General features: G+C 49.2%; 1 protein-coding gene across 8 annotated transcripts in view; it reads right to left on the reverse strand.

The window, feature by feature from the left end:
* Positions 1-21,163, reverse strand: part of CDC27 (cell division cycle 27) — a 74,405-nt gene that overhangs the window by 36,012 nt on the left and 17,230 nt on the right. For all 8 annotated transcript variants that reach the window (XM_038753521.1, XM_038753517.1, XM_038753520.1 and 5 more), the window contains exons 2-5: positions 20,761-20,836; positions 7,731-7,878; positions 5,604-5,729; positions 439-536 (exon numbers count right to left, since the gene is read on the reverse strand). In XM_038753521.1, the coding sequence (XP_038609449.1) occupies positions 439-536; positions 5,604-5,729; positions 7,731-7,878; positions 20,761-20,836 (448 nt within the window). The remainder of the gene's footprint in view (positions 1-438; positions 537-5,603; positions 5,730-7,730; positions 7,879-20,760; positions 20,837-21,163) is intronic.

Below are 21,163 nucleotides of genomic sequence, written 5' to 3' on the forward strand. Positions count from 1 at the left end.
GTCAAGGCATCTGATAAATCCCCCCACACTCCCCCTACCCCTGCAAGGCAGAGTTGGCACCTCCTCTTCCGTCCCCGACCAATTCCAACCACTTTTTAGACACGTGGGCCTCCCCTCCCTGGTCCATCAGTGGCCAGGTAACCCTGTTGATATCAGGTTTGTACATGCCGGGCCTTTGGCCTGGTAACCCTGCACTAGGGAACAGACCAAAATGTCATGCTAGAGGATCACACATACAAGGGAAAGAGATGGCAAACTCCACCCATGGGGCCGGCAAGCAGGCGCCACTGCGGGGGCTGACAGAAACTCCACGCCTTCTCCCTCCCAAGAGTTTGGCATTACAGAAGTCCCATCTCTTGGGGCTCTGTTTGGTCTGGATCCAACCCCTTCCCCTCAAAAGTGAATGCAGAAGCCCCAAACCCACCTCTTCCAACCTACCTATTTCACATAATGATTCAAAGGGGGACCAGAGGAAAGGATTTAGACTAAGGCTCTTTTGGTAACATTCTGATCCTTTGGCAAGCCGATCTGTCTTGCTGTAGAGAAAAACAATACTTTAAAACAGAATCCAAAGCATATTTACTTCTTTAAGAAGGTACGGAATTCATCAGACTACTTCGGGCTGCCGGCAGGCCCCGAGGGCCCGACAGGGACTTGCTCTCCAATGATTCTGGAGCCGCCCCTGGCTTTACCGACCACCTTTCCACCACCACTCCAGCCTGAGCTTAATCCCATTTGCCACAGGTGACCCACATACCAAGTGGGGTGGCGGTGGGAGAGAGGAGGGGCTCAAGTCAACTCAACAGCAACCTAACTACTGTGGCTCTGCCAAGCCCATTTTCGACGCCCGGAGAGGGGGACTGGTGAATAGTGATGTTCATCACCTCGCAGCCCGCTTGGCAATCGAGATGGTTGGTGCAGGTTTGAGGAGATTCGGTGGCCAGGTCACGGTGGAGCCTCTTCAGTGACCCAAGAGCACATGCAACAGATGCCTGATGCCCAGTGGGACTGACCCCTCCACTCCTCTTCCCACCCACAGGCCTACCTGAGCTCTGGGAACCAGCCTGGCAGCTCGTGGGCCAGCGTCCCAACTGGCGGACTGAGAGCGATGGGGCAAAGGATGCTACCTGGGCAGCACCCGGGTCCTTGGGGCTGCCTTCTCCCAGTCTGCCGACACCGCTCTGCCTCCATGCTGGGGGCTTGTGCCAGGCCCTAAGCATCACATTTGCCCACGGGCTTTGGGACTAAAGCCTAACAGGTCCCCCTAAAGGCATGGTGGCCTGGTGCCAATGGGGAGTTTTTTATTCTCGCTCTCCAGTGAGAGAGTTCTCATCACTTGGATTGAAAGAAACCACCACAAAACCGAGCAGGCCCCCCCACCCCTTCCCCGCTTCACTGCCATTTCTCTCCTCCTCCAGACAGGGGATCAATTGGCAGCCAAAGCCATCAGGATGCCCCTCACCCCCAGAGAGCCAATCTCTCCCTTTACTCCCTCCCACCAAAGAGAGGAAAGGTCCTCGGGGATCGAAAAAGGCTCCGGGAACATCAGATCATCTAACTGAGAGTAATGTCCTCAGTGCTCCTCCATCAGGGAGACGGAGGAAGAAGTTACTATGGGCCAGACCTCTGCACCCTTCCCAGTGAAGCATAAATGACACCCGGATATGGACATCGAACCCAATTAGGAGGCTTGGCAAGTGTGCTCCCAAGACTGGTGTAAAGGGCCCACATCAGTATGGTCTCATTAGCAAGAAACTGGCCTTCGCTGCCTGGGGAACCCTCTGGCATTCAGGGTGAAGGAAGCTAATAGGCCAGTACATTTTAGAGTTTCTGGAACCGTGTCAAGGAACGCCAGAATGGGAGTGTCCGAAAATAACCCGATCTGAGGCTGAAAGACTAAAATAAATACTGCAAGATCAGGATAGGAGAACTTTCCAAAACTCTCAGAGGTCATTCCACAGTACTACCGCTGCTTCTGTTTAAGAGAAACCTGTCTCCGCCACCTATTCCCCAACAAGGAAATCTCATTCAAACTTACTAGAAATGGATGTGCAACTTGCAAGTTCACTTTGAAAAATGCAAGCATTTATTAAGAATAGCAGTTTCAGCTTAGCCTGGAAAGAACCGAGTGAGCTAGGATAAGAAAGCCAAAGGCAGGCTAGAAAGCACACCCTCGCTGCTGGGCCACTGCTCCCCAACTGTGCCCCAGGCCACCTCCGCACCACCTGGGACGACCTCATTATTAGGTTGAATGGACTTTTCTAGGGGCAGGGATGAGGAATGGTCTCTGGGGACCCAGCTAGAGTGTTCACCCCCTTTTCTAAAAGACTTTCAAAGCTGGACTAGGGCAGGGAGGTAGATGGGGGAACCTGGCTGGCTCCCTTCCCAGCTCAGCCCAGCTCCCACGGCGGCAGAAGACACGGACCTATACGGACGTTCACAGCCATCCGGGCAGTTCTCTGCAGGGAAGAGATTCCAATGCCTATTCTGAAAGCTTTTTTAGTGCTTGGTATATAATGTCAGTTCTGCCAGAGTGCGGGCTTTCACTGGATATGACGCAATGGCAGAATTAAGGGAAAATCCCTCTGGTGACATCAGCTGTCTGGGCCGAGCTCGACGCAGGGTCGGAGGAGATGGTCACATGCACGGCATCAGACCTGAGGGGCGTGCTCCAGCGAGCTTAGGGTCTTGCAAGAACGCCACCCCCTGGGTTAGAGGGGGGAGGTCGGAACAAGAACAGGAGAGGGGAGGACCAGGCCCCCAACACCAAAGTTTGGAATTAAATGTCATGAGGAGCAGCTTCTGCTACCACCACTCAAGCCCCTGCCTGTTGACTGCCTGGCCCAAAGGGCTCCCTGAGGAGCTGCCTCTCCCCAGGCCTCACAAAGACAGAGTGCCTTCAGCACACATAAGGGCTCCGGCTGAAAGTGTCTCAAAGACCGATTCAATACCTTCTCTATTCCGAGGTCAAAGAGACACTCCTAAGCCTCCGAAGTCCTGCCCACAATCGAAGCCAACCAGTACCTCCACAGATGTGGTCTGTCAAGTCACCTGCCCCAGCTCCCTGCACAGAAGTCCAATATAACACTCTTCTTTCCCCATAGTACTACTGGACTTTAGTCTCACCCTTTCAACCAGTGAAGTATTTTGATGGACTTTGAGTCCCTCTAGACTGTAAGCTCGTTGTGGGCTGGGAACGTCTCTACTAACTCGGCCACATATACCTGTATATATGTATATCACCTGTATATATGTATATATGTTTGTACATATTTATTACTCTATTTACTCTATTTATTACTCTATTTATTTAATTTATTTATTTTACTTGTGCATATCTATTCTATTTATTTTATTTTGTTAGTATGTTTGGTTTTGTTCTGTCTCCCCCTTTTAGACTGTAAGCCCACTGTTGGGTAGGGACTGTCTCTATATGTTGCCAACTTGTACTTCCCAAGCGCTTAGTACAGTGCTCTGCACACAGTAAGCGCTCAATAAATATGATTGATTGATTGATTGATATTGTACTCTCTCAAGCCCTTGGCAGAGTGCTCTACACACAGTGAGCCCTCAATAAATACCACTGATTCAATAAAGCCCATTTCAATTTAGTTTAGAAAATGAAGATCTATTTAGCACAGAGAAAATCTTGCTAGTGTTTAGAACAAGGCACCTTTCTGTCTACTTTGTGAAAGGTGACAATTTGAAAATGAACTAATTACATAGCTATATAAAAAAAATCTGATCCCAAGTCTTTATTCTTGGTTCTATTGCTAATTGGTCATGTGACTATGTTACACTGTAAAAGATTCTGCATTGTTTTGGTCAGCTCTTTTGGCTTTTGGGAATGCATTAATTGTCTTCCTACACTCTTCCTTTGGGAAACTATACTTGGTTTAGTGCTCTCTGCAGACAGCTACTTCCATGGAATCAATGACAATGAAGAGCACTCTTTAGGGAAGACCAGTGTCCGATACTGCCAAACCTGAGCTTCCACTGTGCTTCATCTGCATGGACTTGGTCTCAGACGGGAAGGTTCTGTCTGGGTTTCCCGTTAGACTGTAAGCTCCTGGAAGGTAAGGCCAAAGCTTTACTCTTCTAGTCTAAATGCCCTCAGGGCCCAGTACAGGGTTCTTCCCACAGAAAACATTGCAGAAATAACAACCGGTGAACATTTCTGCTGGAATCCTTCCCAAGACTTGCTCCTGCTTGCTTTGTCTCCCCCAACCTGTACGGCCCAATTCTTCTCCTGCCTCTCATCTCCAAGATGTCTTCCACTGGGAGTTGTGATGCTGTTATTCCAGGGGGAGCCTGGAGGGCCCACTGCCCTTGCCTTGGTAACCTTCCCAATGTCACTACCGTGGAGACCCTCCCCATAAGAACGGGAGAGAGACAGGATAAGGTCTTCATGAACCTTTACAAATTTCAATCTCTCCATTAAAATGTTGAGTGATTCATGGCATTGGGGAGGCTTTCTGGTTTGAGTTTTTATCTTCTTTTTTTATTTGAAAAACTGAAATTTTCTTTATCTAATCTCAAATGCTGTAAACTTGCTGAAATCAGGGCTGCATCTTCGGCTTTGGCATCGTCTGATATTCTAGAGCTAGGCCCGGACAATGCGGGGGGCGTGGGGGGGGGGAGAGAGAGAGAGAGGAGAGAGAGAGGAGAGAGAGAGGAGAGAGAGAGAGAGAGAGAGAGAGAGAGAGAGAGAGAGAGTGAGTGAGTGAGTGAGTGAGTGAGTGAGTGTTTTGTGTTGGGAGAGGAAATGGGTATGACAGGAAGAGGGTTTCTGCAGGTGCCTAAGCATAGAACTTGCACAGCTCCACTGTGAAAATCCAGGTTAAATGCTCTCTGCAGACAACTACTTCCATGGAATCAATGACAATGAAGAGCACTTTCTACGGAAGAGCTGAGTCCGATACTGCAAAACTTGAGCTTTCACTGTGCTGTATCTGCACGGATACTGTCTCGGGTGAAGGTTCCGCCCAGGTTTCCCCTATTAGACTGTAAGCTCAGGAAAGGAAAGGGCCAGGGGGGTGGGGGACATGGACGGTCATGGACGTGGCGTGTGTGTGCGCGTGCACACACGCACAACTAAGTGTTTAGCTGACACTGAAGTGCCAGTAGGATGGGAGATAGGGTGAGGAGATGAGAGATCCCGCAAGGAAGGCATCCTGAATGGAATGTGATCTTAGAAGAGCCTTGAATGATGGAGAGAGCAGCGACCTACCAGATGTGAAGGGTGAAGGGAAGTTTCCCTTTGTACTACTCCCTCTGGCCCTTCTTTTGCTTGCCAATGATCTGAGCCAGGGCATTTTTTCCCCCAGAGAGGGTTAGACTGGTGCGGCCGAGCGAAGCAGGGTCCCCCTATTTGCCATGCCCTGTCCTGGAAGCGGCCCAATGGGGCCAAAGTCTCTATTCATTAAAAGTCCCAGCCCACCTAGGAAGCCAGGAGGCTAAACTGCCTCTTGGCTAATTTTCACAAGGTAAACAGTAAACCAAATCAGCACGGTCTTGCAGATCTCTAACTTAGAGATTTAGAGCTGGGGCACAGAACTGATGTTAACCAGAAGAGAGGGAGCCCAAAAAGAATCCCCACTTACCAGTACACGTGTCCCAGTAAGGAAAGAGTAAAGCAAGCAGAGTCACCAAACTCTGTAACGATGTCATCATGGCTTTTCTGCTTATTCAACACTCCTCCAGATAAGATCTGTTCTCCTTCTGCAAGCCTTGAAAACAAATTGGAAGGTTCAAGAGAGGAGGGTAGAAGATTTAATGCTATCCGAGTGTCCTCCGTGGGAGATGGAAACCAGGTGAGCATTCTGACAGGCGGATGCCAGCACTGGCTAGGCCCAGCCTTGTCACCGGCCTCGTGGTGGTGGACCCACAAGGTTGTTCGTCCCAGGGCTGGAGAATGGAGGCTGGCACGGGGCGATTCGGAAGGGGGCTGGGGACTGATTTTACCTCGAAGACCCGTGATTTAGTTTGGGTTAGTAAAATACAACAAACAGTTATTTTTGGTCTCACATTAATTTCAATAGAAAATAACAGGAAATCACTGCTGTGCTTCACTGGGAAAGAGAACTGACAGGTACTCTTTGGAAGAACAAGGGCGTTCCTTTTACCAGCTCTAATTCCATGGATTTACCGACACATTACACTCTTGGCAACACATTGTCCAGTTTAGCAACCACTAAACTTCCTAAGCCGTTTTGCTCTTTAAGTGTTTTTACTGCTCTTTACAAAAAACAAAAACAAAGCTTCAATTCTCCAAACTACCAGCAGAATTACAAAACAGCATGGATTCCACTAAATATATGTAGTGAATCAGAGTTGGTAGAATTTTATATTTCCACATCTTCTTATCCCAAAAAGAAGCACTGCCATTCGTGGAGTTGGAACAAAGTTCTCAAATTGCATCTTTTAAGAGAGAGGCTATATTTTCTTAATTTGGGAAGAAACCAATTCCAATAAGAGGGTGAGAATATGATATCTTTGCTTATTACTCTAACAGAACAACTAAATAGTAAGAGGGAGGGGGAGGGAGAGGGAACACAAAAACTTCAGTAGCACTTCATCTGGGCTTTACGGTAACTCACCGAGAAACTTTTCATAAACATTTTATGGCTGCTTCAGTTAAAGATGTAACTAACTCTCCATTCAGCCTATCCTCTTGGTGACCCAGGTTCCCTGGATAGCACCAGAACGCGTCCTAAGATGCATTTTGCAAAGGGCCGGGAGCACTCCCAGGCAGAGCCCCACAGGTCCACGCCAGCTATAGAAGCGACCCATAGTGACTTGTTGGCCTGCTCAGCTGCTGCTGCATGCCCAGGGGACAGCCTCAAGTGTGGCAGTTTGCCAAGCTGGCTCAAGATGGGCAGGAGGGGTGAGGGGAGATAAGAGAGCAGCGGCTTTCAAGATGGGGAGTGGGTGGGTGGGGAAGGGGAGAGGAGGCAGAGCTTAGAGTGGAAGAGTTCTCAGGAAACTGCCCTAAGGTTCTTCCACCAATCCCCAGAGCCAGGGAGGGCCAAGGAGAGCAGAAAGGGGGTGCCAGTAGGGGGTGGGGAGCCACCAGACCCAAATTGATGCCCCTCAGAGGCACTGGCCATTCCTTGTTCTTACAGCCGATTCTGCTGGAAGGTGTCTTTTCACGGCACCATTGGAACACAACCCTACTGATAAAGGAGGGGACTGTCTCCCTACCACCCCTATCTGTCCCAGGAACAGCCCAACCCACTCTGGTGCAGAAAGAAGTGGGTGGGCCCCATCCTGGGCAGAGGCCACCTTGACCCTCAGTGGCCTTGGCCTTCCTGACCTGGGTGGGACTTTGTGTTTCTGAACTTTACCGTGTGAGAAACAAAATGACAACGCATGGCAGGGGCACCGTGCTCCAGGAATCTGTACCGAAACACATCAATCACGGTGGGATCTGGGAACCATTAACCCCCCCGGCCCTCGCCACTAGCCGCCCCTGAAATTTCCATTGGTTCCACGGCTTCTAGCACAGGATTTCCCGCCACGTGAAATCCTGCCGGAACCTAACCACCACGTCACTGAAGAACTCTCTGTAGTTTCCCAGGTCCAGATCCAAGATAATAGGATGGCCACCAGTGACCATCTCGAGAGCCGAGGGGAACCTGCTCTGCTAAGCTTCGATGGTGAGAATGAATTTGGCCCCGTAGGTTTCAGAAGTAGGAGGAAGAAGACAGTAGGCGAATCGCGTGACTTACTTGCTGAGGTCGACACAACATTTTGCGAGCAGGTATTTGCACTGTGGGGTGGTACAACTGTGTCCTTTTAAGAGTCTATATGCCTTATATGCCTTTCCTGAGCGGTAATAACACGTTGCCAGTAAAAACAATGCTTCTTCTGAGTGTACTAGGAAAAAAAAAGCCAACACAGAAAAACTGATTATCCTTTAATTTCCTCGGATTGTAGGAAGCAGGACTCCATCTGGCAGGCAGGCACTCCTAGTTTCAGAAAGAAAACCGAAAGCAAGCAAATAATTTACCACAGTCAAAATAGAATCGTTCAAGAGCTGACAAATTTGAATCAAGAAATGATTTTTCTCCCAGGGAATAAATACCTGGACTTCTGCAAGCCAGTTTCCACCCTCCAAATGGAAGCAGCAGCGGCAGTTCTTCAGGACTCTAGTGTCACCACAATGAAAGAGACTCTCAAGAGACCACTGGAAAAGGCTTAAGCTTCTCAGGGGGAAGAAATCGCCAGCCCTTACCCACTCTGAATCACCTCTGCTTGAGAAGGAATGCAGCAGCTAATGCCTCAGGCTGCCGTCACCACCACCACCACAAAGGTCTTCGGGCAATTTTAGTTCTTTAAAAAAAAAAAAAAACAACCCACCCAAAAAGAAGCCAGCACTCTAAATTACAGGAGGCTGTACGTCTGGTCAAGTCAGAGGTTTGTGACCCTGAGGCCAGAACATGAACTGCTCATCTATCAGACACCCTTCCCCGATTAACAACCCACTCACGAAAATCAGCTGGGCCGCAGACACTCTAATCTGCCTTCAAATCAATCCTTCAGAATAAAGGACTTCTGAGCGGCGATTTCAGAGGAAACTCTTTTGGAAAGGTAAGAGGGCCATCTGATGATAATAATAATAATAATAACAATAATAATAATAATAATAATAATAATGCAATTTGTTCATTCATTCAATCGTATTTATTGAGTGCCTACTGTGTGCAGAGCACTGTACTAAGCGCTTGGGAAGTACAAGTTCACAACTGTTCTAAGCGCTGTGGAGGTTACAAGGTGATCAGGTTGTCCCACGGGGAGCTCACAGTTTTAATCCCCATTTTACAGATGAGGTAACTGAGGCACAGAGAAGTTAAGTGACCTGCCCAAAGTCACACAGCTGACAGTTGGTGGAGCCAGGATTTGAACCCATGACCTCTGACTCCAAAGCCTGTGCTCTTTCCACTGAGCCACACTGCTTCTCATCTGATGACAGCGAGCAACACCCACCCAAATGTTACTTGATACTGCAATCCGGGAAGGGGCTTGCTGGTTTTCCACTGTCTGATGGGAATGGAATGCTGGAGAGGCAGGGGAAAGCCTCCTTACTACGGCACGGCCTCAGGCCCCAATTTGTGGCCTGCAAGTCCCACTGGGCTCAGAGTACACCACCAAGCACAGACTCCTGAAGCTCATCTGCCACCCTCCCAGTGCCTCACGGTGGCTGCTGCTTTGACAGCATCCCCCCGGTCTGGCTCCACACCTCCGTGGTCTGGATGAGTCAAACCGCTTCCGGGTCCAAAAAATGGTTCCCAGAGCACAGTGTGGATATCATCATCATCATATGTGCATTTTAGGGGAGAAAAAAAAATGCATTTTATGTAGTCGCTTGCAGAGACACTCAGTTCCCTAACCCCCAAACCCAAGGAGGGAGCAGGTTTGAGATGGGAGCCCAGTTGTCAAGGGCACATTGAAAAGGAAGGAAAAGGAAACAGTCTCCTTTCTCTTGCACCCCCAGCCCTCGCAGGGAGCCTTTAGCAAAGGGATCCGTAGAAGCCAGTTCTACTTTTCAAAGTGAGTGGTTTTGTCACAAAATCCATTTTTGACTCTTATCTACACCGGGCCCATGAATGTTAAATTCCATGCGAACAACAGGGAGGCTAAGGCTGTGCAGAGGAAATCAAAGATCCAAGCCCAGAAAGCTTCGTCTCAATGCCTAAGTCGGGCCCAGGATCCCTGACACTCAGCCCCGATGTCCAGTGCCCACACGCTACAAGAGCAGGCCTGCCACCCTCCCACCAGGCCTCCTCGGGTGGTCTGAGCACAACCTTGAGGGGTGGGGGCGGGGGAAGGGATGGAGACCGCAGAGGGTCACTGGCTCGCTGAGCAGCCTGCTTCCCAGGCTGATAAAGAGTTCCAGGTGAAGATGCGACCTCACAGGAACAAAAATGCCCTGCCTGCATGTCCTCAATCTAGCACTTTTCAATGAAATCCTGCACGGACTCATGGCAATGCACTGGAATTCAATCTCATCCCTCCCCCCGCCCCACCCACCACCATCACCCACCCACTGATGAGTAGCTCCCCGGCCAGAAAATGCTAGTGCTGCAGGGACACGAGCAGATTCCTTGACGGTTTTTCACCATGCTAACAGGCAATCACAGCTTAGAGATCTTTTTCAAGCAGGTTTGGGCCCAGTGGCATTTACAGAGCAGGACAAGCGAGAGCCAACTTTGGAATCTTTCTCCTGAGCTCAGATTTGGCTCGGGATAAAGGTTAGAAAGTTGGCAAACTGCATTAAACAAGATGCCAAACAGAGTATCGGTGGTAAGACCTGGTCTTCTTCATTATTTTGCATGTTCCCCAGTACACGGCACACGGTAACTCCTGAACAGATGTCACAAGCATACTAAATCTGGCCTAAATAGTTTGCTTGACGTGTGGCTGGCTTTTAAAAAAAAGCACCACCTAATTTCAAAGCGAAATACAATTCATAAATCATATTTATTGAGTGTCCATGACATGCAGAGCACGGCACTAAGCTCTTGGGAGAGCATCACATAAGTAAAAGACATGGTCTCTGCCCTAAAGGGACTTGCCACTGACTCTTCTGACTGAGCCTCATCCTCATCTCTCCTATTACCAACCTCTTGCCCATGCCCTTCCTTCTGCCTGGAACTCGCTTCCCCTTCACCGCTGACAGGCCACCGCTCTCCCCATCTGCAAAGCCCTTCTGAAATCACATCTCCTCCAGGAGGCTTTCCCGGATTAATCCCTCATCTCCTTACTCTATACCCCTTCAACCCCACTAACTGTCACTTGGGTACTCACACTTGCCCAAAGTACATAACTACATACCTTCAAATGCTCTGGGCATGTCATTCCCCTCCTCAAAAAACTCCAGTGGTTGCATATCAACCTTTGCATGAAGCAAAAACTCCTCACTATTGGCTTCAAAGCTCTCCATCACCTTGCCCGCTCCTACCTCATCTCCCTTCTCTCCTTCTCCAGCCCAGCCTGAACACTACGCTCCACTGCTGCTAACCACCTCACTGGGCCTCGTTAATTCATTCATTCAATCGTATTTATTGAGCGCTTACTGTGTGCAGAGCACTGTACTAAGCGCTTGGGAAGTACAAGTTGGCAACATATAGAGACGGTCCCTACCCAACAGTGGGCTCACAGTCTAGAAGGGGGAGACAGAGAACAAAACAAAACATATTAACAAAATAAAATAAATAGAATAAATATGTACAAGTAAAATATATAAATAGAGTAATAAATACGTACAAACATATATACATATATACAGGTGCTGTGGGGAAGAGAAGGAGATAAGGTGGGGGGATGGAGAGGGGGAGGAGGGGAGAGGAAGGAGGGGGCTCAGTTGGGGCTCAGTCTCAGTCTTGTTCTCGACTATCCCACCGTCGACCCCTGGCCCACATCCTATCTCTGGCCTGGAATGCCCTCTCTCCTCACATCCACCAAACTAGCTCTCTTCCCCCCTTCAAAGCCCTACTGAGAGCTCACCTCCTCCAGGTGGCCTTCCCAGACTGAGTCCCCCTTTTCCTCTGCTCTTCCTCCCCTCCCCATCACCCCTACTCCCTCCCTCTGCTCTACCCCCTTCCCTGCCCCACAGCACTTGTGTTTATTGTACATATTTACAGTACTCTATCACTTCCTCTCACCTGCAGTTTGTTTTAGTGTCTGCCTCCCCCACTAGATGGTTAAGATCCTTGAGGGCAGAGATCATTTCCACTAATTCTCTTGTCCTCTCCTGTTTCGTTAGGTGTTCTGCCTAAGGTAAGTGCCCAGTAAATACTAATGACTGATTCAAAAAAGACACTGCCAAGGGTCAAACTGCATCCTTGGGTGGGAATCTGAGAATCTCCCGTACTTCTATTCAGTCTGTTCATTCATTCATTCAATTGTATTTACTGAGCACTTACTGTGTGCTCAGCACTGTACTAAATGTTTGGGAGAGTACAACAATAAACAGACACATTCCCTCCCGAACATAGGGCCAAGCAACTTCCCTGGCTCCTGGCCATTTGGGGGAGCACTGCTCAGACACCAGGGTGGCAAAGTAGCCTTCCGCCAGCAACAGGACAAGCCTCTGAGTTGTTTCTGCAGTAGTGCTGAGAAGAGCAAAAAATCAGAAAAGGAGGAATGAAACAAAGAACAGAAGCAGCAACCAAAATACCCAGCTGACATTCACACGACATAGACTGGAGCCAAAACCAGCAGGCATAGCAGGGCAGAGAATTCACAAGCAAGGATGGCTGGATCAGGTCAGGGCAACACACCCTGGGACTTCTCCCTCCAGGCAGAATGGGAATCCCGGCAACTGTCCCATGAACAAACCTTCTTCCCTTCCCACTCTCCATCATCAGCTACCAACACCCCAGTGAGGAAAGACGTGTCAGGAAAATGGCCAGCTAGATCCCTGGTCCAGGAGCCCCGCTGTGTCAGGTGGCCCGGTCTCCTTCTGCCCACCCCACTGCTGGGACGGCAACTCCACACCCGGTCAAGCCACAGGCACAAGGGGTGCTGGACTTTCTGGGAGATGGATTCTCCTTGTTAGGCAATAAGGAAGTGATTCTTGGAGGCGGTGAAGGAGCTGGGTGAAGAAAGGTGAAATTCACATGCTGCAGCACATCAGCCAGAAAGCCTGGAGCAGGGGAACCCTGACACCAAGAGCCCCCCTTCCTGGAAAAATGGCTAAGCCTTTTCTTGAATAAAAGAAGAGTCAAGTTGGAGATCAGAGTTGCAAATTTCTGGGGCAAGAAGGGATGGTGGTGGTGTCATCTGTGATGGGGAAGGTAGGGGGAAGAGGAAAGATGGAAAAGCTGCTCAGCTTTTGACCCACGAAGCCTGAGATGCCAGCAGGACAGCCATGTGGAGATATTCCGGAGGCAAGAGAAAATATTCAATCGCTCATTCAATCGTATTTATTGAGAGCTTACTTAATAAGAGGGAATGACGTAGATTTGGGAGTCATCCACTTGGAGGGGGAGCAGAAGCCGACAAACTGTCAAGTGGGGAAAGGCAAAGCAAGATGAGAAGAAGGCCCATAACTGAGTCTTATGGGATGCCCACACTCAGGGACTATCAGAGGAAGAAGAAAGAGAGTGAGGAGGGACTCGACAAGTAGAAGGATCAGGGACCTCTGGGACAAGTCAAAACAGGGTCCCAGGAGAAGAGAGTGGTCAAAAATACCAAGGGAAGAGTGTGATGCAGTAGAGCCCATTGGCTAGGGCAAGGGAGGAGGCCAGTGGCAACCTCAGAGGGAGTGGCTTCAGTGGAGTGAAGATGGTCAAGGAAGAGAGTGGAGGCAGTGGGTGTAGACGATCCATTCGAGGAGTCTGGGTAGGATGGGGAGCAGAGGAATGGGATAACAGCTGGAGGGGGCAGGAGGTCCAGAGGTTTTTCGAGGACCTAAGACATACGGATGTGTTAGAGGGCAGGGGGTGGGGACATCTGTCGCAAAATGCATCACTGCAGATGGGAATGGTGCCATTTCGTAGGACCAGCTGTTAAACTGTGAACTGCCACTAAGTTATACAAGTGGAATGGAGGACAGTCTCTCATAGCTAAGTTTGTTCTTTGGATGCATGTTAACCTCAAATCTGAAAACTCTCCCAAAGAAATAAGAAGTCTTGTAGCAATCATTCTGGAAAGAAAAGGACTGAAAAAGCAGACGTTCCCCAAGTAAAACATTCCCTAGAGGAACGGATCAGATGACTGAGGAATTTTTTTTTCCACCTCCCATGCTACAAATGAAATGAGTCAATCAATCGATGGTAATAATCATAATAATGATGGCATTTATTAAGCGCTTACTATGTGCAAACTACTGCTCTAAGCTCTAGGGAGGTTACAAGGTGATCAAGTTGTCCCACGGGGGTCTCACAGTCTTAATCCCCATTTTACAGATGAGGTAACTGAGGCCCAGAGAAGTGAAGTGACTTGCCCAAAGTCACACAGCTGACAAGTGGTGGAGCCGGGATTTGAACCCATGACCTTTGACTCCAAAGCCCATGCTCTTTCCACCGAGCCACACTGCTTATGGAGTTATGGAGCGATAACTGTGTGCAGAGCACTGTACCAAGTGCTTGAGTCATGCTGCTACTACCTGGGCAATGGAAATTCCAATAAGCATTACCAATAAAACCTAGTTCCTGACATGTGCAATCTAACATCTCAGAAGCATAAGGCTCTCTTGAAAGGGGCTTGAGTCAGCTGATACTTTAACTAAAGAACTTGAATCAGAGTCTCAAAAACTGATTGATTCACCAGACCATCCCAAGATCCAAGATCATTCCTTATTTAGCCTGAAATTTGTGGTGCACTCCTCCTTCTGAGGGAGTCTGCACCTCTTTCATGCTCCCACTCCTTCTGGGAGACTTTGGCTTCAAGCGGTTCCTGCCCAGAGTCGACCGGTAGACATGTCTCTGGGAGGTAGACATACGGGGTGAAGCAGAGGGGAAGAGAGGTGGGGAAGAAGGGAGGAATCACATTTGCTACAAGTCTGTTCACCCCCAACTCCCCAGAAGAGCTCTAGGAGGTGGCATGAGAAGCCAGGAGCTTTGGGAAACGGCGAGGAACAGAGAGGAGAGGGAGGAAAACCCTGAAGGCAGAGAGAGAGTGAAGGGTGGGGACAGAGTTGCCCATAGAAGGGTCCAAGCCTGGGCCAGCCCATTTTAGCCTTTTTCACAGAAGACCTGTCCTCCTCCTCCTCTTCTTCAACCTTCCCATTTCCTTTCATCTCAACAAAGTTCCTGGCCCAAGTCCCAGGAGATCTCTGCCCCAGCAGAATTTCCTTCTGCAAAAAGTACCCAGTTTCACTGGCAGTCTCCCAGACAGACTGCTGCAAGATTCGTGAATCAATCAATAGCAGTTCCCAAGTGCCTACAGTGCACAGCACTGAAGTAATGGGAAGAGCATGGGCCTGGGAATCTGAGGACTTGAGTTTTAATCCCGGCCCCGCCACATGCCCGCTGTGTAACTTCGGGTAAGTCACTTCACTTCTCTGGGCCTCAGGTACCTCTTCTGTTAAATTGGGATTCAATACCTGTTCTCCCTCTTAGTTAGACTGTGGGACAGACACTGTAACTGACCTGATTAATCTTGTACCTTCCTTGACTCATCTTGTATCTCACAGGAGCATTACCTTCCACGATGCTTAGAAATGTTTTTCCACATAGTAAGCGTTTAGTACAGTACTTTGCACACAGTAAGTACTCGATAAATACAACTGAATGAAGAAGTGCTTAAATAACACCATTATTATTATCATCATAATCATCATTACTGAGTGCTTGGGAGAGCACAACAGAGGCAGGTGAAAAGGACTTCTTAGCAAAGATGTCTAATAAAAATGGTTCTACATAGCTGCAAGATTTCAGAGATGCTACGGAATATGGGTGCAGACCAAGGGAGGGGGGACTGCCTTAAAATCTCCTCCAGCCCCTTTCCCCACTTCTCCTGAACTCATATTCCCTTCACTAGCCTCCCTCCTGTCCCTTCAGGGACCTTCCTGACTGACCTTAAATAATAATAGTAATAGCAACAGTGCTATGTACCAAGCACTAGGATTGATAATAAGCAGAATGGAACCGTTCCTGTCCCAAGTGGAGTTCACAGTCTAAAATGGAGTGAGAATCAATCAATCAATGGTACTTATTGAACACTATGTGCAGAGCACTGTACTAAGCACTTGGGAACGGATAATGCAACAGAAGTAGCAAGCATGATTCCTGTCTACGACCTTACACTATGGAAGGGGAGTCAGATATCAATATAAGTAATTTATAACATATGAAGATATGTACATAATGTTGTGCGCTTGGAGGTGGAGCAAATATCAAATGTGGTAAAACCACAATTCTATCCCCATTTCACAGGTGGGCAACTGAAGAACAGAGAAATGAAGTGACTTGCCCAAGGTTGCACAACAGAAGAGTGGCAGAACTGAGATGAGAGCCCAGGTTCTTTGACTCCCAAGGCCCGCACTCTTTCTTCCCCTGACCTGCTGTTGCTGGAACAGAGTGGAGGAAACCACAAAGGCTGTGGCTCAGGCCACAACCTTAGAACTTGGGGCTCTTCTCCCCGGGGGGCCAATCGAGGGGGCATCCCCTCCCAAGGTCTAGAAACCAGACTAGTCCGCCACGAAAGCTACCTGGGGCCCAGAAGGTCTAGGCGAGTGAGGGATCCACTGCCTAAACTGAGAAGGATTTGCTGCCCAGAGGGACGGAACCTATACAAGAATGCAAGAAATCCCACACTCCAGACAGGCTGGTAGCCTACCTGGCCCAGAATCCCAGTTCCAAAAGGCAACAAAAGGATGCTTGGAGTAATTGTGCGATGGCTGCCCTTTTTACAGCCACCCTCATGGTTAGGGAGGGACATCCTAACTCTCCACATTTTCCCTTGACTGGTTGGCCCTCCAAGGTCACAAGGTCTGTGAATTCTGTCCCTACCACTTCCTGACTTGCTCATCACCCATTGTTTGAAGACATTTTTCCCTAATATCTGCTTGAGAACCACCAGCTTCCCACACCAACGGATGCCGCTCACTCCTATGGGGAGACATGGCAAACTCCCGATTCCACATTCGGCCTGTCCAGACCCTGCCCGATGTGGGAAACTTCAGTCGTGTCCCCTTTTCGGGGACAGATCAGAGTCAGAACCCTTTCAACGAATCCTCTGATCCTCGCTGCTGCCCCACTGTCCCTTCTGTTGCAATTTCAGCTCAGAAAAGTCCAAGCTCGATGCCTCCTGGAGCCACCCGGGAAAGGGCAGGGCGGGCATGGGGGTGAGCACTGGCAGGGTCCCTGTTGAGGCCTGCCACTTCCGCAGCCCTGCTCCGTTGGAGCTGAACACCGAGCCAAGGATCTAAAGGAACCATCGACGACGATTACAAGGTCGGGTACCTCACGTGATTGACAGCTCTGAATCCATCATCGTGGCATTCTAATTTGGATTTCTCCTCTCCCCATTCGATGCACTACTTCACATTTAGTCTGTCGCCAAATCCTCTTGGTTCTACCTTCTGAATACCTCACTTCCTCTCTCAGCCCTCCCTTCTGCATCGCCTAAGCATTTAGATCTATAACCCTTAAGCACTTCGGTATTCACCCCCGGCCCACGGCACTTATGTACATATCCTTCTATATTTTAATGTCTGTCCCCTTCTCTAGTCTGTAAGCTCCTAGTGGGCAGGGATCGTGCTACCAAGTACACTGTATGGTACTCTCCCAAGAACTTAGCACAGTGCTCCACACACAGTGAATGCTCAGTAAATGTCTGATTGATTGATTTTGACAACAGGTTCCACAGTCCCCAGGTCCGGAGCCCTCTGTGTATCTGGTTTACCAATCAAGCCTATAGCACCTCATGGGGTAACCTCCATGTAAAGCAGCAACCCCAGGCCCCCAGCCCATCACAAAAACCAGAAACCTTCCGAGCCACTAAAGACAGAGTCAGAAGTGAAGGGAACCTCACAGCTCGCTCCTTTTCCTCTCCAATCATCCTTTAGACAGCACAGTTGTGACCTCGCTAGCCCACTTCCTCCTTTTGGTGCACTCAGCTTTAGTGCCTTTGGCAGGGCACTGCTCCAACCCCTCTTAGGCTCTCTCAATTCCTGTTTGCCCCAGACCTGTCACTCCTCACTAGCCTTTACTTCTCATTCATTCAGCCAAGCGTACCACCTACTCAAGGATGCATTCTTTCCTGACAGCTTCTCTTACTCTGAGAGGGAGCTGGCAAGGTTTCTATATGAACACCTGGGGTACACATTCTATCCGGTGGCCCAGAACGAGGCGAGGCCAGGTGGGTCTGGATTAGAATCCTGCTCCTTTCTGGGGTCTGCTGGGGCCCCGCCACTGCCTGCCTCCCTCCCTCATCCCCCCATCTGACCCCCTGCCTGCCCTCATCCACTCACCCAAGCTCATCCCCCTCTTCCTCCCAGCTGCCTCCTGCTCTCCCCCTGTTTCTCTTCATGTGGGCATTTGTTGCTGAATTGTACTTCCCAAGTGCTTAGTACAGTGCTCTGCACACTGTAAGCGCTCAATAAATACGACTGAATGAATGAATGAATGAATGACCCAGGTCTGGCCTTGCCTCGGTTTCAGTGAAGCATTACTACTGTACTTCTGGACTCTACGGAGGGGCGAGGGAGTCAGTCAGTCAGTCAGCCAGGCAGTCTGTTGTAATTACTGAGCACTTACTGTGTGAAGACGAGAGGAGGAGGAGGAGGGAGGAGAGAATAGGGAGAAAATAAGACCCTGTGTCCTGACTCTGTTTCATCTATTTCCTCCACTCTTAACTCTCAGCCAAAACCCACGTGAAGTGTGGTATACAACTTCTATTAACAGGGAAGCCTGCCCACTGCTGCTTTATATGTTTTCGAAAATGCCTGGATACAAGCATCACCAACTTCTCCTCAACATGCTATCCAACCCTGGCTTCACAGACTCCTTCCTCTCCTGGTTCTCTTCATCTCTCTGGCTGTTCATTCTCAGTCTCCTTTGCGGGCTCCTCCTCCCCCTCCCATCCCCTTACTGTAGGGGCTCCTCAAGGGTCAGTTCTTGGCCCCCTTCTCTTCCTACACTCACTCCCTTGGTGAACTCATTCGTTCCCACTGCTTCAACTATCATTTCTATGCTGATGATACCCAAATCTACATCTCTGCCCCTGCTCTCTCTTCCTCCCTCCAGGCTCGTATCTCCTCCTCCCTTCAGGACATCTCCATCTGGATGTCTGCCCGCCATCTAAAACTCAGTATGTCCAAGACTGAACTCCTTCCCTTCCCTCCCAAACCCTGCCCTCTCCCTGACTTTCCCGTCACTGAAGATGGCACTACCATCCTTCCCGTCTCACAAGCCCACAACCTTGGTATCGTCCTCGACTCCGCTCTCTCGCTCAACCCTCACATCCAATCCGTCACCAAAACCTGACGGTCTCACCTCCACAACATCACCAAGATCCACCCTTTCCTCTCCATCCGAACTGCTACCTTGCTGGTTCAAGCACTCATCCTATCCCATCTGGACTACTGCATCAGCCTTCTCTCTGATCTCCCATCCTCGTGTCTCTCCCCACTTCAATCCATACTTCATGCTGCTGCCCGGATTATCTCTGTACAGAAACGCTCTGGGCATGTTACTCCCCTCCTCAAAAATCTCCAGTGGCTGCCTGTCAACCTACGAATCAAGCAAAAACTCCTCACTCCTGGCTTCAAGGCCCTCCATCACCTCGCCCACTCCTACCTCACCTTCCTTCTCTCCTTCTACAGCCCAGCCTGCACCCTCCACTCCTCTGCCGCTAACCTCCTCACTGTGCCTCATTCTCGCCTGTCCTGCCGTCGATCCCCGGCCCACGTCCTTCCCCTGGCCTGGAATGCCCTCCCTCCACACAACCTCCAAGCCAGCTCTCTTCCTCCTTTCAAAGCCCTACTGAGAGTTCACCTCTCCAGGAGGCCTTCCCAGACTGAGCCCCCTTTTTCCTCTCCTCCTCCCCATCCCTCCCACCCTACCTCCTTCCCCTCCTCACAGCACTGGTACGGATTTATTACTCTATTTATTTTACTTTCACATATTTACTATTCTATTTATTTTGTTAATAATGTGCATACAGCTATAATTCTATTTGTTCTGACGATTTTGACACCTGTCTACATCATTCGTATTTATTGAGCGCTTACTATGTGCAGAGCACTGTACTAAGCGCTTGGGAAGTACAAATTGGCAACACATAGAGACAGTCCCTACCCAACAGTGGGCTCACAGTCTAAAAGGGGGAGACAGAGAACAGAACCAAACATACCAACAAAATAAAATAAATAGGATAGAAATGTACAAGTAAAATAAATAAATAAATAAATAAATAGAGTAATAAATATGTACATATTTTGCTTTGCTGTCTGTCTCCCCCTTCTAGACTGTGAGCCCGTTGTTGGGTAGGGACCATCTCTATATATTGCCGACTTGTACTTCCCAAGCGCTTAGGACAGTGCTCTGCACACAGTAAGCACTCAATAAATAAGATTGAATGAATGAATGAATCACAAAGCCCTAACCCCACCCAACAGTGCTCAAGAACAGAAAACAAAAAAAAAACCACCCCAAGATTTTACTCTATTACTCATTCCCAAAACTAGCTTCTACCTGTTCTCTAGAAGACCATTCAAACAGGGTAGCAGTAGAATCCCAAAACATTATCTTTAAGGGCCCCACGAGATCACCAACCATTCCTTCTTCATAGTGATAACCAGCAGAAAGAAACCTGGTTCCTTCAGGACCCAGATGGAAGCCATCCGTCAGACTTCTACAAAAGCCCTGCTAAATCTATATAGCTTTTGCATATGGATAGGGATAGAATGCTCTTCTCTCGGCCCTCTTTGCTTTGAGCCAGTGGTTCTTAGCCAGCTCATTCGCTCAGTATTATAGCCCGGGTCCCGCCCCCAGGGAGCACAGCGGTGGCACAGAAGGAAAAACAGGGGCACAGTGTCGGCGGTGGTTGGGGGTGGGGAGCAGCCAACGGGGACCTCGAGCAGAAGATGACGGTATCTCTGGAGGGGGCTCAGCCAGAGCTAGGGACAGGAGCTTTGCTGAGTGTGCCAATTCTACAGTCAGGAGGGCTGGTTGGGGCGTCTCGGTCCTCAAAGCAGAAATGTCCTGGTTCCATGTCACACTGCAGCTTGGGATACTTTTCATCACCCCTCAAATAAAATGACAAAATGGGGTACGTTGATTGCATTCGAATCAATGGAGCACATACCTTCTGCATACAGTCTCTCTGCGAGGAAAACCGCATCCCGATAAGCATAGTGGTTTAGAGCTTGCCATATAGCAGCCTGTGGGAGGGAGGGGGGAGAGAGAAAGAGAGAGAGAGAGAGAGAGAGAGAGGGAAAGAGAGAGAGAAAGAGATTTTAGCACTTGGCAAAAGGATAATGTCCTGCTCATTTATCAGTTCTTTTCAAAGCCTCAGGGTAATAGCTACTGTACTTCAAATTCAGGTCCCATCATGAGATGGAGCCGGGGAGGATCTCAAGGGCTCATTTTGGTCCAGCCTCCTGCTTCCAGGCAGGAGAATATGCTCAAAGCATCCACCATGGCCGGTGTTCACCTGATCCTTTTTTTAAAGGGACCTGCTCCAGTAGCACATTAGTTAATCACCCTAA

The sequence above is a fragment of the Tachyglossus aculeatus genome, chromosome 11 (genome assembly GCF_015852505.1).
Source record: "Tachyglossus aculeatus isolate mTacAcu1 chromosome 11, mTacAcu1.pri, whole genome shotgun sequence".
In the NCBI taxonomy this organism is placed as follows: domain Eukaryota; kingdom Metazoa; phylum Chordata; class Mammalia; order Monotremata; family Tachyglossidae; genus Tachyglossus; species Tachyglossus aculeatus.